Source organism: Acomys minous (assembly GCF_964271855.1).
Source record: "Acomys minous genome assembly, chromosome: 1".
NCBI lineage: Eukaryota > Metazoa > Chordata > Mammalia > Rodentia > Muridae > Acomys > Acomys minous.
In genome coordinates this window covers 111,302,245-111,316,734 of record NC_140483.1, presented here as the reverse complement: position 1 = coordinate 111,316,734, position 14,490 = coordinate 111,302,245, and the positions used below count along the sequence as shown (strand labels likewise).

Here is a 14,490-nt window from a genome sequence, read left to right as displayed (position 1 = left end):
ATTGTTTTCCCCAACATAGAAAGAATTATAATCAGAAAGCACCTAGAAGTGTGGAGGCATTTTGAAGTCAGTAAGTCAGCCTGCATCTTTTGGCTTAGTGTTTGGGGACCTTCCCACTGTCACACCCACTGCTGATAAGACAACCTCTTTTCAGTGTTTGGAATTCTAGAAGCATGCAAACCATCAACAGACACTTGTGAACAAGGCCATCTGCCCTCTTGGTGTCATCCTCACTGGTTTCCAACATCTGTAGGTGTGTCTCTAAAAATCAGTGGTACTCAAGAAAAGTCAGCCAGATCTCATAGAGCCAAAAGGAAATTCAGGACCATGGAAGGCTGCATGGTTTCTTAATGATCTTCAGAATGTCTAAGTACATGTTTCCTTTGTCTGGTCAGTGTCAAAGTAATGATCTCAGTGCTTTGTGCTCATGTTACAGATGGATGCAGAGGTTGAAGATAAAACGCTGCGTACTCTCTCAAAAGGAACTGAAGGTGAGTTAGTGAACGTGCTCCCTGATACTGTGCCTACCACACCATGAAAGATGGAAGTACCTATGTGGGTCCCCTGTGTGTACTAGGAGTAAGTGAGGAAACCTTTGGGTAGCAAGAGTGGTGATCTCTCATGACCGGGCTGTCCATTTATTACCGAAGCTGAGTTTTATTTTTATGCTGTCTGGCTTAGTAGTCCCAGTCTCTACTTAGTTTAAGTGAAATGATAACATTTGTTTTTTGACTGTTCCTACTGGGAGTTCCAGGCAGCTCCAGGAAGTAATGTTTGGAAGGTTCAACTTGTTGGCTACCCCCCTTTTTTTTTGTAACCAACAGATGGTAATGTAATATTGAAATATAAACAGGCCCTTGATGATCTAAACAGCTGGAAAACAGGATTGACTGGCAATTATACCCCTCAAGGAAAATAACTTTTATTATAATTAGCTATATTTTGTGACCCTGAATTCTAAGTGGAAAACTAGTTTCACCGTCGCTCTGAAAACATTCTGCATAGCTGTCTTCCACTCTCCCTTCTAGTGTTCACACTAATGGGCAAGAGCTGAGGCACTGAGTCCCTCTCTTCCTGGGAGAGTTTGGGATTTACAGCTGAGAGCAACTAATCAAATGCAGCGTGTTTGTTAGCTATATGTTTACATATGTAGTCAACATAGTTAGTTCCTGCTTAACTGAAATCCAGAACACCAACATTTTTTTATTCAGTCAAGGATGAAAGTGTTAGTTAAAATGTGTGAAGTTGTCATTGGCCATGACATCCCAAATGCAAAGTAATCTTGTCTATAGTATGGACTTTTCTCTACTGAAACAGAGCTTTTACCCTGTGTTATTATTTACTTTCAGCTTAAATGACTTTTGAAGTAGCCATATCCTGTATCTTTAAATTTGAAACAATACATTTCTAGGGCTTTGGTTTTTGTGCAGTAAACTTCTCGATTGGATATATGCTTAAGAATAAGAGTTTCTTTTATTATTTGGAATGAGCCATGTGTGTTCTAAACAGCAGGGGTCTAGAAATTAGACTGTGTGTCTCTTATTTTGATGTCTCAAAGCATACCATTCCACCACACTTTCAAGACGTGGGTCTTTTAATTTGCAATTATTTTTGGACTTTAGGGTTTCTTTTTTTTTTTTTTTTTTTTTTTTTTTTGGCAATGCACACACAGCCTTAAATAGAGCCAACATGTTCTTTTAGAAGTGAACTCCTGTTTCTTGTGAAGCGTGAGTAATTCTGAAAACCACCTGTTGTTCACCCACCATATGCTGCTTATCCTTGTGTAGGCAGGTATTTACCAACATGAATTCCTTTGGTTCCTAGAGTTTCAGGCAGGAATTCAAAGCTCTTTGAATAAGTCCCTTATTTTGAAAGGCTGTTGATATGCACAGTGCTGAAGCTTCTTCCTGTCTCCCATATGTAGGAACTGTTTGGGATCAGCTTGAGGCACTTATTAGTGAAGCCCAGAGTTCTCTCTGAGAACTCTCTTGCTGTCGTCAAATGTGTATGCCCACGGCTGTTGTGTAGCACACAGGTAGATGCTTGCATAGAATCCATGATCCACTATATCTATACGCACCACAAAAATAAATAGCAGTCATCTTGGAATTCTTTTGAATAGTTTCCCATTACAAAGAAAATCAAGTTTTTCTTGTTTCTTACGTTTTTCAAAATACCTCTAACGTCAGGTCACTAGAAAGTTTAATCTACAAGGCACCATGGCCACCCAGTGTACCAGACCTAGAATGAGTCTGTTTTGGGGCCACGAGAGTGAAAGAAAACTCAGTCCACTCAGTGAGAAGCCAGGTGGGGTCTGTCCTATCCATACACGAGTGTTACCTAGGCAGGTGAAAAGTTTCAGGGATACAGTTTTAAAAATAAACTCAATTGAGATTCTTTTTCTCTTCTTTCTTTCCTTCCCTACTTCTTCCTTCCTTTTCCCTTCCTTCCTTCTTCCTTCCTTCCTTCTTCCTTCCTTCCTTCCTTTCTTCCTCCCTTTCTTCCTTCCCCCCTTTCTTCCTACTTTCTTTCATTTTTTTCCATGAACAGTACCAATGGATTCTCTGATCCAAGAACTCAGGTAAGACCTCCCCATTGTGACTCTTTCAAATACTAATTGATCCTGGTGAGCAATGAATTGTCTTCCTCAGGCCTCAGAATCCTTGCTTTAGAATGAAGACTAAGCCAAAGAGTAGCTTCACTTTGGCTCTTTCTAACCCTCAAGGGAGCAGATAAGGGCAGCAGCTGTGTTGACAATGGGGCCGAAAAATATTTGATCTGATACTCTAATTAAAAAACACTTTTGGTATAATGTCAATACTTACATGCTTTTCTTCACTGGCTACCTATTTTCCATAGGCTTGTTTTGTGTACCTTGTGTGGCTGGATTTTGCACTGATGGCCAATAAATAAGCCTGTTTAACATATTGCCCAGACTCTAAGCTAGCCAGTTTTGCTTTAAATCATTACATAATTTCATCAGCTAGCTACCAACAGTTTTAACCTGCACAATAGCAGATAATGTGACAATTTTTAAAAACATGTTTCATTTCTGGTTTTGGTGTTGTAGCTTACACAGTGTTTTGAAAATTCTACCTTACTCAGTGATGTGAAAGTTCATCAGATTTTTGTTAAAAGAACTGTTGTCAAAGCATAAACTTTTTTTTAAAAAAAGAAAAGAAATGACTTTTGGTGGGGAAAAGCATAGCCTAGAGATAAACTTTCTTTGAGGAATACAGTTGCTCTTGCAAACCCACTAAGCCCCCAGTCCATGAAGTGGCCTGACTCTCTGAGCTCAGAAGCCTTTGTTTGGATGTTTCAGGGGTGATGGTTGATAAAAGGAGTGTTACAGTGTCTTACCTACTTACACTGCAGAAGGATGCACCAACAGTTTACACTGCTTACTCCAGGCACTGTGCTTGGTGAGTCCTGAAACATAGGCTCTTAGTTACTTCCTCCTTTATGTGACTGAATTTGTCCAAGCATCACTTCATTCACTTGTTTAGAATTCTGGTGTAGTTTTAATGAAATTTTTCTAGCAGGAAATCCATAGGTTTGTCTGGGTTAATGATAACAGCATTAAAAGTGTTAAAGTTTATACTAGAGCGATAACAGCAGGTAATGTGTTATGCACATATATTTGGGCCGGATTAAAAATAGGGAACTGATCACATGAAAATCATGAAATTGTTTGATCCATTTATAATTTTGTCTTTTAAACCTACTCTCATTTAAAATTCTCATGTTTTTGGAGATTTGATGTTTAAATAATCAAGGGGTGAGAGAGCACAAGATGTTTTTCACATCAGGAATTGGCATTCCAGAACCCCGCCATGACCACATGGATGGCTTGTCTGTGACAGCAACCACAATATTTTTAGGGAACCAGGCCATTCACAGAAAGGAAAGTGACCTTTGGTGAGTCACCGTGTGGTTGCTGGGAGTTGAACTCCGGAACTCTGGAAGAGCAGACAGTACTCTTAACTACTGAGGGAATGTGAGCTTTTAAATGATAAGCGTTTACAGAAATGACTTTAAAATGAGAGAACTTTGAAGGACCAATGTGCATGCATTGACCTAGATGGAGTATCTACCTCAGATGAAGATGCAGATGGATTTAAAGAAAGAAGAAAATGTTGGGAAATAAATGTGTTATATAACATTTGTAGAAAAATTACCTTTTAAGTCGGCTATTAGCATTAATGACTACGGTAAAACTACTATTTGTTGAGCTCTTACGTACCAGGTGCTGTTAATTTTACCATCCAATTACTTCATTTAATCCTTACAGTAACCTTATAAGGTAGGAAATATGATGCCTGAAATCTTCAGAGAAATACATGAAAATCAATAGCTAATGCCAATATCCCACAGGTGTATAGCTAGCAAATCATCCAAACTCTTGTTTCACAGGCCTGTTTCTCTCACTCTCAACTAATCCAATGTGAGAGGTGTAAACCACAGAGAATGTATTGTTCCATCACCTTAGACCTCAAGAGGCTAGAATTCAGAGTGCTGCAGTCAGCCCGGGGCTGACCTTCACCAGTCCAATTATGGACAAAGCATCCCTTGTCTCCTAATTGTATAAAAACTATTCATATCAAGCATCCCGCTTTATGTAATCTGTAAACAGAGTAATTCAGAAAGAGGATAACCATGGCTGGAGAAATTCACAAGTTTTCAGGCCTCTGTAATGAGAACCAGATCTAAAAAGTACTTACTTTACGTTTGTAATAGTTTGTGCTCAGCAGAACGTCCATGCTTAGGCTTTCTTAATCCCAAAATGTTTATTACAGTATAACTTGACCCAGACATAGACCCTACCTATCATTCTATGTACACCTGGTGGAGAAAAGTAAAGTAATGATTTATATGACACCACGTACTGCTGGTGTCTTTTTAGTCTCTGTGTCCTGGTCCCTACACTCACTTCTGACTCTACAGGGCTTTTGTAATTGAGCATCACAGCCATGTGTCTGAATTTTAAGTGTCACTAAGAAGTGTGGACTTCTTTTCCCAGTCTAGGAATTATAGTTGTTTTGGAGAGATTGCTAGTAACTTCATGTAGTTCTCTTTAAAATGAACTGGCCATGTTACTGCTCTCAGAGTGACTACTTACAAAAAAAAATACTAATACAAATGAAGCTAATTTCAATATACTGAATATTGTTCGTGGCACTAATAAAAATTGATACTGACATTCTCATCTTCTTATTATTCTGTATGCCAGCTACTATCATCACCATTAAAAAAGCAATTTATAACCACAGGCCCACCTTTAATCATCTTCCTTATTAGCATTTCCAGTTTTCCTCTAACACACTCAGGTTACAGGTGGTGTCGAGAAAGTGCTGCCACCTTCCTCAGTCACAACCAATGCATCATCTCTGCCCTCTTCTTATTACCATTTTCCTTAATCTGAACCTCATGCCACTGTATCTACTAATTCTGGTAATTGTCTCATGCGTTGCCAATCAGTCCACCCCCTTCCTCTAATTAGGAAAACATATTCTTCCTCTGAAATGACTTTCTTATGTGACTCCTTAGAGAGACAAATAAATACAAGGCTTTCAAGTTCATTATTGTCCTTCTGTGGTTTACTGCTGCTTACCAATTTGTTGGCTTAAGTGTTATAATGAAATGTCTAGTTTGACGTCTCTTCTTTACTTTATTTCCTGTAGCATTTTACTTTAGTTAAAACCCTGCCTTTTAAAATATTACATTGCCAAATCTGTAGCTGGGTGTGGTAGCTCACGCCTGTAATCCCAGCACTCGGGGAGGGAGAGGCTGGCGGATATCTGTGTGCTTGCAACCAGCCTGCTTTACAAAGTGAGTCCAGTACACAACCAAGGTTACATAGAGAAACCGGGTCTCGAAAAGAAAAAATGCCAAATCTTTTATGTACTCTAATCAATAAGTTAAAAAGCTAATGCTTTGAACATAAATGAAAACTTTTATAACTTAAAAAGGCAGATGATCTCCAGTTCTTCTATTTTTAATTTCCTACATATAGCCTCGTTTTAATACCTTATGCATTCAATTTTAATAAAACAAAGCTTCTATTAGTAGTTATGATTTTATTAAAACTGCACAAATATTTCTAACTAGTAGGTAACAACTAAAGAAAATATTAACAGAAACTTATTTGGTAGAAAAGCATCCTAAAATCTATCAGGGAGCTGGGCACAGTAGCGCATGCCTGTAATCCCAGCACTCAGGGAGGCAGACGCAGGTGGATCGTTGTGAGTTTGAGGCTATCCTGGTCTATAAAAGGACTCCAGGACAGCCAAGGTTACAAAAAAAAAATCTATCAGGGAAGACTTTTACAGGAATGAAAAAAAGTGAAGTTTGCTGCTTAACAAGAAAACTCAGTGAGCTATTATAATACCATCATGTATTTGTGTATTTGCATAAAATCTGATGGCATTTAACACAAACTTGTTACGTAGTGGCCCTGGAATCAGTTCCCATTGAATTAGTTCTTGAAACAGTATCCAAAATAGCTAATTGTATCCACATAATAAGCCAGTAAAAGCAGTCAGGACAAATGATATTAGCTGCCTTTTAGCTCTGGAGCTGAGTCCATGGCCAGGAAATGCTTATAGTGCACACTGACTGAGTAGGAGACTCCATGGCAGAGCTTAGGTTCTGTCTGACTTTCACTTTTTTGAGCCACTCTGTACTGTCCACCATGTCTACAGTCCTTGGTGTCTCATCTACATTAACTTAAACTTTATCAGCAAATTAATAAGAAAGAGTAAAACATGTCCTAGTTTAAAAACAATCTCTCCTATGATCTTCACCATCAGAATATATAATTTCTTCTTCTCATTGCTTCTTTGCACATGACAAGTTAACAAACTGCAACCAACCAGCAACCCACCAACAATCCACCTACCTCTTGGAGCCTTAGCATTTATATACTCTCTCAAAAGCACCCCCACCACCAGAATTCAAAATGTCACACACTCACAGAAACTATCTGCAGCTGGGAAAATCACTCCTCTGCTAGAGTATGAGGCAAATCACAGTCACCTGCTGTGAAGCAGCCCCTTAGCTCCATGACTGAGATTAAAATGAAAACATACACTTAAATATTTCTGTGGTTTTCAAAGAAACCAAAAATTACTACAAGAAACAAAGTCACAGCAACCCATGGAGAGAAAGTAAAGCAGAACAAACCCCTAAAACCAGAACTTCTTCCACAAATGTATATAACTTAGAAACTAAGACAAAAGTGCTTTTTAAAGATTGTGTGGCCACTTTATACCTGCAACAAAAGTACCAGTTTATCTGCTGACATTTATTTGAATGTAGAGATTTGAATAACAGATCTGTTTTATTTCCCCACCCCCATTATTCATTACATAAAAATTAGGAACCCAGATACATACACAAGGTACTTTAAAGGGAAGTTTCCCGTTTGTAATGTCCCTGTTTATCCTCGGTCTTCACCAAGGCACATCTTTAATCATTTGACAAGACTCTCGATCACACCTGAGTGGAATTTCGAAAGAGGATTGAGTGCACAGTCAGTAGGGATCGCCGCCTCTGATACACTGCTGTAACTATGCAGACAGAACTGTGGGTATGTGCACATGTATATACACATGCCGAACTATGAAACACCTTATCAGCCAAGCATCCTAATGAACCAGTAACAGCTTGCTTCTAGAGGCTGTCTCTAAACCTAGTTGTATAACTTGTTCTTACAATCCTAGCACTTTTGAGACTAGTCTGGACTGTTTGGGGAATTCCAGGCCATCCTAAGCTACAAACTAAGACTGACCAAAAGAAAAAATAAATAAGTAAATAACAAATGATTTTAAAAATAATAACGACTATTTCTTGTTTAGAAGGACTTCAATAAAAACGATGCCTGCACTCGATGTGTGTACATGTTGTTTGTTGCTACTAGAGCCCATTTGGGTGTCGTGACCTGCTTTCATATCCTATATATGAGCTATTGGAGCAGTTTGTCCTTGGATAACTCCTTTTACTAGGGACGTAAAGTATCCCAAAATAGGTCATGTCAATTCTTCACCTGCTTTCCTGACTTTAGTACTCAGGGTGTACCTTGCTGTTTCTATTCATTGGGGGTAGTAATAGGAACCGTTTTGGCACTATTTTTGCTTAATATTCCACAATCACCTTTTTTTCAGCTCATACTTTCATTTAGATCGCTATACAACTGCTCTTTCCTGCTGTGGTTTCAAGTCAACTCTGAGACTCACATAAAAACTGAACTATTCTTGCAAAGTATGAAATAGTGGGACCTTTAAGGGTAATTGGGACCTGGGGCCTCTTTCTCCATAGGCAGAGAAATGACATTATCCCAGGAATGGGATAGTTGTAAAGGAAATTTTGTGGTCCTTTTTCTTCCTTAGCATGTGATACCTTCTGCCCATGTATGATGGAGTATGGTGTTATTGCTGCACTGATTTAACTCCTAGATTTTGAATTTCCTTATGCACCAAATAATATATTCACTCATCTGTAGTATTTTGTTATAGCAGCAAAGCATGGGACTAAGATACCCCAGGAATAATGCAACCAGTGTCCCATCCAGTTCTGGGCTGAAGCTTATTTATCTAAATAGGATAGGTAGCAGCGCCCATCTCATGGTGCTCGGGATCCAGTGAGACTGGCTGTTCAGAGGTGTGTCCACAGCTTCTGAGACAGGTGGCACGGTGGGCCAGAGGGGAGCTAGACTCTCATTTTACCCTCTGACTTATACATTGAGTGGGTTGACTTTTGATATCTAGTCTGTAAATTAGTATTCATAAAGATACTTGAGTCATACATCATGAGATTAGAATGTTTGCAACTCAGGTACCCAGCAGCTGCACCACATCTGTTTTAGACAAGGCAATGAGACAAACATCAAGTCTTAAGTCATAAAAGCACAAACATAGGAAAGGCAAATATAACTCTTAAAGAACATATACTTTAAAAAATGTATTTGTTTTGTTTTGTGCACATGCATGCGCACACACATGCCATGATAACTACATGTGGAGCAATCGATTATGTTCTTCCACTGTGGGTTCTGGGGATTGAGTTTCAGTCATCTGGCTTGGTTACATGGACATTTACCCACGGAGCCTTTATCCTAACACACTATTTTCCCCTTGCGCTTAAACACTGGAACTATCATGTCAACAATGGCCAATAGAAGTATGTCCAAAATTATGGCAAGAACTGTGCTTCACAGGGGCTAAAGAGACCACCTTTGTTTTTTGTTGATCTTTCTTTTCCTCTTTGATCAGTTTTCAAGCATCCAAAACAGACAAGTCAAGGAAAACTCTGCTGGAGGCATGTGCCTTTCAGTCTAGCTTAACCATCACTGAGGAGGGCCTGTTCTGGGTTCCGATTTTGTAAGCTTGGCACACTCTAGAGATAATGGGTTGTTTAAGCCACTAAGTTTGATCTCATTAACCTCACAACTCCTCCCAGATTTATCCAGCTTTTAGCTCTGTTCTGTTTCATCTTGTTTTGTTTTACCCCATCAGATTCAACTGGTACTTCTCAAATACTCTTAAATATGGGTCAACCTACAAAGGGTCACACCCTTAAAGTAAACTGCTCTCTCTTTATTCCAGTGACTATCAGATGCCAGTATCTCTACAACTAAGAGGCGAACATAATTTCTTACCTCTCCACCTCCATGCTGTGATTTTTTTTTTTCTGGCTTGGATTTGCACAAGTTTTATGAATGCTCTCATAGTTGTTGTGAGTTCATATGTGCATCTGTCCTGTTGTATCTTTAAAACACTGTTTCTTTGCTGTCATTCACCATATGTGGCTCTTCTAATCTTTCCAGCCCCTGTTCCAATATAATACCTGAGCCTTGGGATAAAAGGTTTGATATTGAGGTCCCATTTAGGGCTGAGCACTAATAGTCTCTTATTTTCTGCAGGCTAACTAGTTGTGTCTATCGATGTTGTTTACTATCTACTGCAAGAAGAAGCTTCTCCGATGAGGGTTGAGAGACCCACTAATCTATGGGTATAACAGGAAGTCATCAGGAGTGGTTTAACACTATGTATATTTAGAAGAATAATAGTAGTAGGTTCTTCCCTAGGGCCTATCACCTGTCTAGTCATTGGCTCTTGACCCTATAATGCTGTGAGATATGGAACAGGTCTTAAATCCAATAAGAATGTAGTTGGTTACTCCTATAACATTTGTATCACTTTTGCACTAGTGTCTTATAGGACAGTCATTATTGTAACTCACAGGGTTCCCAGCTAGGTAAAATATTTTGATACTTTTTTTTTCCTTTTGTAGGGTATATAGCAGCTTTCAGCACCATAAAAGCTAGTTGGTTATGGGTGATGCTTTCAGGTCAATACTAACTCATTTTTTCCATATTTCATGGACATACGTATATATCTTCAACAACTGTCATGTTCTGGAGTGTATGTAAACATGAACAGTGATTTGGGGTTTATGGTTTGAGTGTTTTAAGAAAAATATCTATTGCATTACACAAATAATTTAGTGTCTCTAAAACTTAATCCCAATTAAAGGAGAGAAAAGTTATCTTTTAGCTCTGTCCTTATGGAAATAAAAAGAAACTGAAGTCATCAAAGAACTTGTCAATAATCTCAGTGTTTAATGACAGCAAACTAGCCACTGATAGATAGCTACAACTTATTATATGCCCAATTTATGACACAATTAAAGAAGATGAAATTACATGTTTACTATTGGGTATATGTTAAGCCAACAGCACTCTGTAAATGTGAGCATGGTCACAAACTTCATAAAAAAAATCCCAGCAAATCAGAAAAAATTGTAGAGATTGTCCAGGCACAGTGAACAACAGCTCTGCAGACATCAAGGCAGAAGAGTGGATTTGTCATTCTAAGTGACCCCTGGATACTTTTAGGAATCATAAGGCCAGTTGCAAATGCATGCATGGGACTCTTCTCCAGTGCCCTATTTCCTGATTTCCCAAACATATAGTACAAATAGACATGGTTCAATATTATATAGCAGTGTGCCTATAGGGAGGACATCAGGAAATGACTGGTTGTTCTTTTAAAAATCAGTAGAGAGAGAACATAGTATTTCATACATGTGACTTCATGTTTGGAAAAAAAAGTAAGTCCATGATAACCTAATAAATTTTCAGCAGAAATTATTTAGGTATATGCTCCTCATACATAATGTACAATATTAAAACTGTGTCTTGTTCAACACTTTTGCCCATAGCACCTTAGAGCATTATAAATAAGCATGCATGTCTAACAGGGCAGGAAGAAATGTGTCCATCCCGTGTGCCTCGTTACTACTTCCTCTGTCACTTATTGCCTACATCACTTGCCTCAAGCTTAATTGCATATTTCCCATCCTGTTCATACTTTCCATCTTCTTAGAGTTGATGTTCTTTATTTAGATTTTATTACTATCATTTTTATTTTATATGTATTATATTTTGACTGCATGTATATGTGTCCCTGGTCCTCACAAAGGCCAGAAGAGGGCATGGGCCTGGAATTTACAGATTGTTGTGAGCTGCCATGTATGTGCTAAAAATTGAAGCTAGGACTTCAACAGCAACCAGTGCTCTTTATCAATGAGCATCTTTAGCCTCTGGTAAAAGTTTTTGATAAATAAATGCCTCATACTTGGCTGTTATGACAGTGATATAAGAAAGTTACTGTAATCTAAATGTCATAAATTTTCAACTGAATATAAACTATTCAAGACTCACTATGAGTGGCTATCCTGATGGAGCAATATGACCAACCTATATCAAAGAAACCTACTGTGTTGTCACATAAATGAGCATGTCATTCACCATGTTGCCTCAGTAACTATTGGCGTTGATCCACTCGCTCTACCCTCAGCTCATGGTCAGCTTTGACAAATGTCTCTATTAGTGGTGGGGTCCTGCCCCAGGATGAGGATTTTACAGCCTGGCTGATTAGCAGTCAGAGTGTTTCTTTATTTATACATAACTCAATAGGCAGGGATAGATACATGTTGTTCCAAAACATAGATCGTATCATTTTTGGCCCCAGACATGTGTTTTTACTTCCACTTGGTCATAAGTTTAGTCATCATTTATAAACCATGACAGAACAAAATTATCTCTTACAATAATTTTTCCTCATCAACCCCATAACCCAACTTTTAACAATATTGAAGCTTCAAGGGCATATTTTGTCAAAACATGACAGCCTGTTCTCAGGCTGGTAACTTGCAATTTCAAGGGCACAAGACAGAAAGAAAATCTCCAAGCCAGCCTGGACAGATTGTTATGTCCCAGGCATTGTAATATCAACTTCTAATAGAGTGCAAATTGTCACTAGGCCCAAGAAAAATCTTCAGGCCAAAGTTACTGCACTAATTATTCAATTTCTGCCATAATACAGTGTTTCTATTTTATATATTTGTGGAATATATATAATCTTGGTATTCTCTGTTCCTTGATCATATGATAACATAGTGGCCCTGTATGAGTTAACTTTTTCTAAGAAAAAAAGGTCTTAATATTTTATTCTTTGATCATTTATCAAGACCATTCTTTGTCCATCATTATAAGGAAGAGGCTTTTAATGTGATCTGCTGTGAACTTCTCTGACTTACTGATGGATATAGTTTACCTTTATAAGTTCATTTTGTTTTGATTATCTTGTTCCTGAATAAGGAACATCCAGGGCCAGATGTGACGAAGAGTGTCTTTGAGTCAGAACCTCATAAGGCAGTCTCTGGAATAATTATTTGAGTCACAGTCTCCAGGGAATAAGGAAGACCTTCAAGTAGAGCCAGATAAAGATATCTCCCTAAAAGCAGAGGGGGAAGTATGGTCAGGATATTCCTGGGAAAGCTTAGAAGCAATATTCCAGGAAGAGGGCATAGATGATTCATAAAAATATTCCATCAATCCAATATCCCCAAATTTATAAATAATAAAAAACCCCAAGCATGTAACATGTAGAGGTCAAGGCCAAAAGTTGGGAGACCGTACCACAGTGATTGCATCATTCAGCTCAGCTTTGCTGGAGCTTTGTCAAACAGCTGTGCTGGCTTTATGACTTTCACTGTTCCCATTAGATATGGCTGTGCCACTCTAGGGCTGTTATAATAGCAGTGTTTAATTCTCTGCTGCTGATACATTCTTCTTCCAGTATTCTGTGGGTCTTCAGTGCAATTCTTCTGATTCTTCTGGGGTTTGTTTGTTTGTTTGTTTGTTTGGGTTGGTTTTTTTTTGTTTTTTTGTTTTTTTGTTTTTTTTTTTTGCCTTAAGGCCCAGCAGCATCACTTCCTAACAAAGCTATCTCTGAATCAACAATAAGCTCTACCACAGAGCTGATCATGTTAAAGACTTACATACACTTTAACCCCTTGGTGGGTCCTAGACTCCCCAGTCTCTCAGGACCATTTCAAAGTATGTAATGTCTTATCCCCAGAACCTAAACAGGCCAATTTGGCATTGTGTTTCCTTGTCACTGGTGGGTAATGCAAAATGCAATACTTTAGCTTTTTTAAAAGATATGGGTTCCAGACCATCGAGCCTCTAAATATTTCACCTCATACCCTAGATGTTTGTTGGACTCATGGTCTGCCTTCTTTTACAAAGGCTTCTGGGATGCTTGCCATTTCTTGTTCTTCTATTCTCACTAGCACATTGTAATCAGCATATATTACTAACTCAGTGACTTTGGGTTCCGGATTATCCAGGTCCTTTTAGCAGAGGACAGTACAGTTAGCACAGAAGGCAGCAGCATCCGAGAGTTGGATCTCATGTCCATAGTGGCTCATTATACACGAGAACTGGAAGAATTAAGGCATTATTAGTCCCAAACATGCTGGATATCTTTATACTCAACTCTACAGGATTTAAGTATTTCCTGAGGATCTTCCTTTCTATGAGAAGGACGATGTGGAAAAGTTGGAATTCCAATGACAAAGTAGAGTGAAGGTCTCTGATTTGGATGCATTTCAGGTTCTGTTTTCAGATTTAGGAAACGATGCTGTTAATCTGCTAAGGCAACCATCCTGCACTGGTCTCAAAGCTGTAGTTCAAATTGCTCCCTGTTTGAGTTTGTTCTGGGCCATTATTGTACAGAGCCCACTTTGGAGAATTAATTAGAAAGATAGGGAGCATCAGCTGGGAAAGTAGCTCATTTGGAATTACCAGCACTGAATAAACTGGGTGTGGTAGTTCACACCTATTATCTTAGCATTTCAGATGTGAAGGCAAGAAAATCAGAAGTTTAAGGTCATTCTCAAATACAAAGTGAGTTTGAAACCAGCTGCATGACACCTTGTCTCAAAAGAAACACAAGCAAGTCCTCAATAGTTTCTGCCTCAAAAATATGTCTGCCAGATATACTGGACCAGAAGGCTGAAGTTGATGCTCCAGCATTATAGAGAGTTTTGGGTGACTGTTGAGGCAGCTTACTGTCTCCATCACTTTTCTTTTCATTTTATAAGCTGCTAGACTGCACTTCCTGTTTACTCAGGTCATTAATT

The 14,490-nt window shown here is 38.6% G+C and overlaps 1 protein-coding gene across 5 annotated transcripts in view; it reads left to right on the top strand.

Moving 5' to 3' along the window:
- The window catches only part of ST18 (ST18 C2H2C-type zinc finger transcription factor), a 329,266-nt gene that overhangs the window by 234,760 nt on the left and 80,016 nt on the right, over positions 1-14,490 (top strand). For all 5 annotated transcript variants that reach the window (XM_084784732.1, XM_084784735.1, XM_084784733.1 and 2 more), the window contains 2 exons: positions 437-491; positions 2,551-2,581. In XM_084784732.1, the coding sequence (XP_084640858.1) occupies positions 437-491; positions 2,551-2,581 (86 nt within the window). The remainder of the gene's footprint in view (positions 1-436; positions 492-2,550; positions 2,582-14,490) is intronic.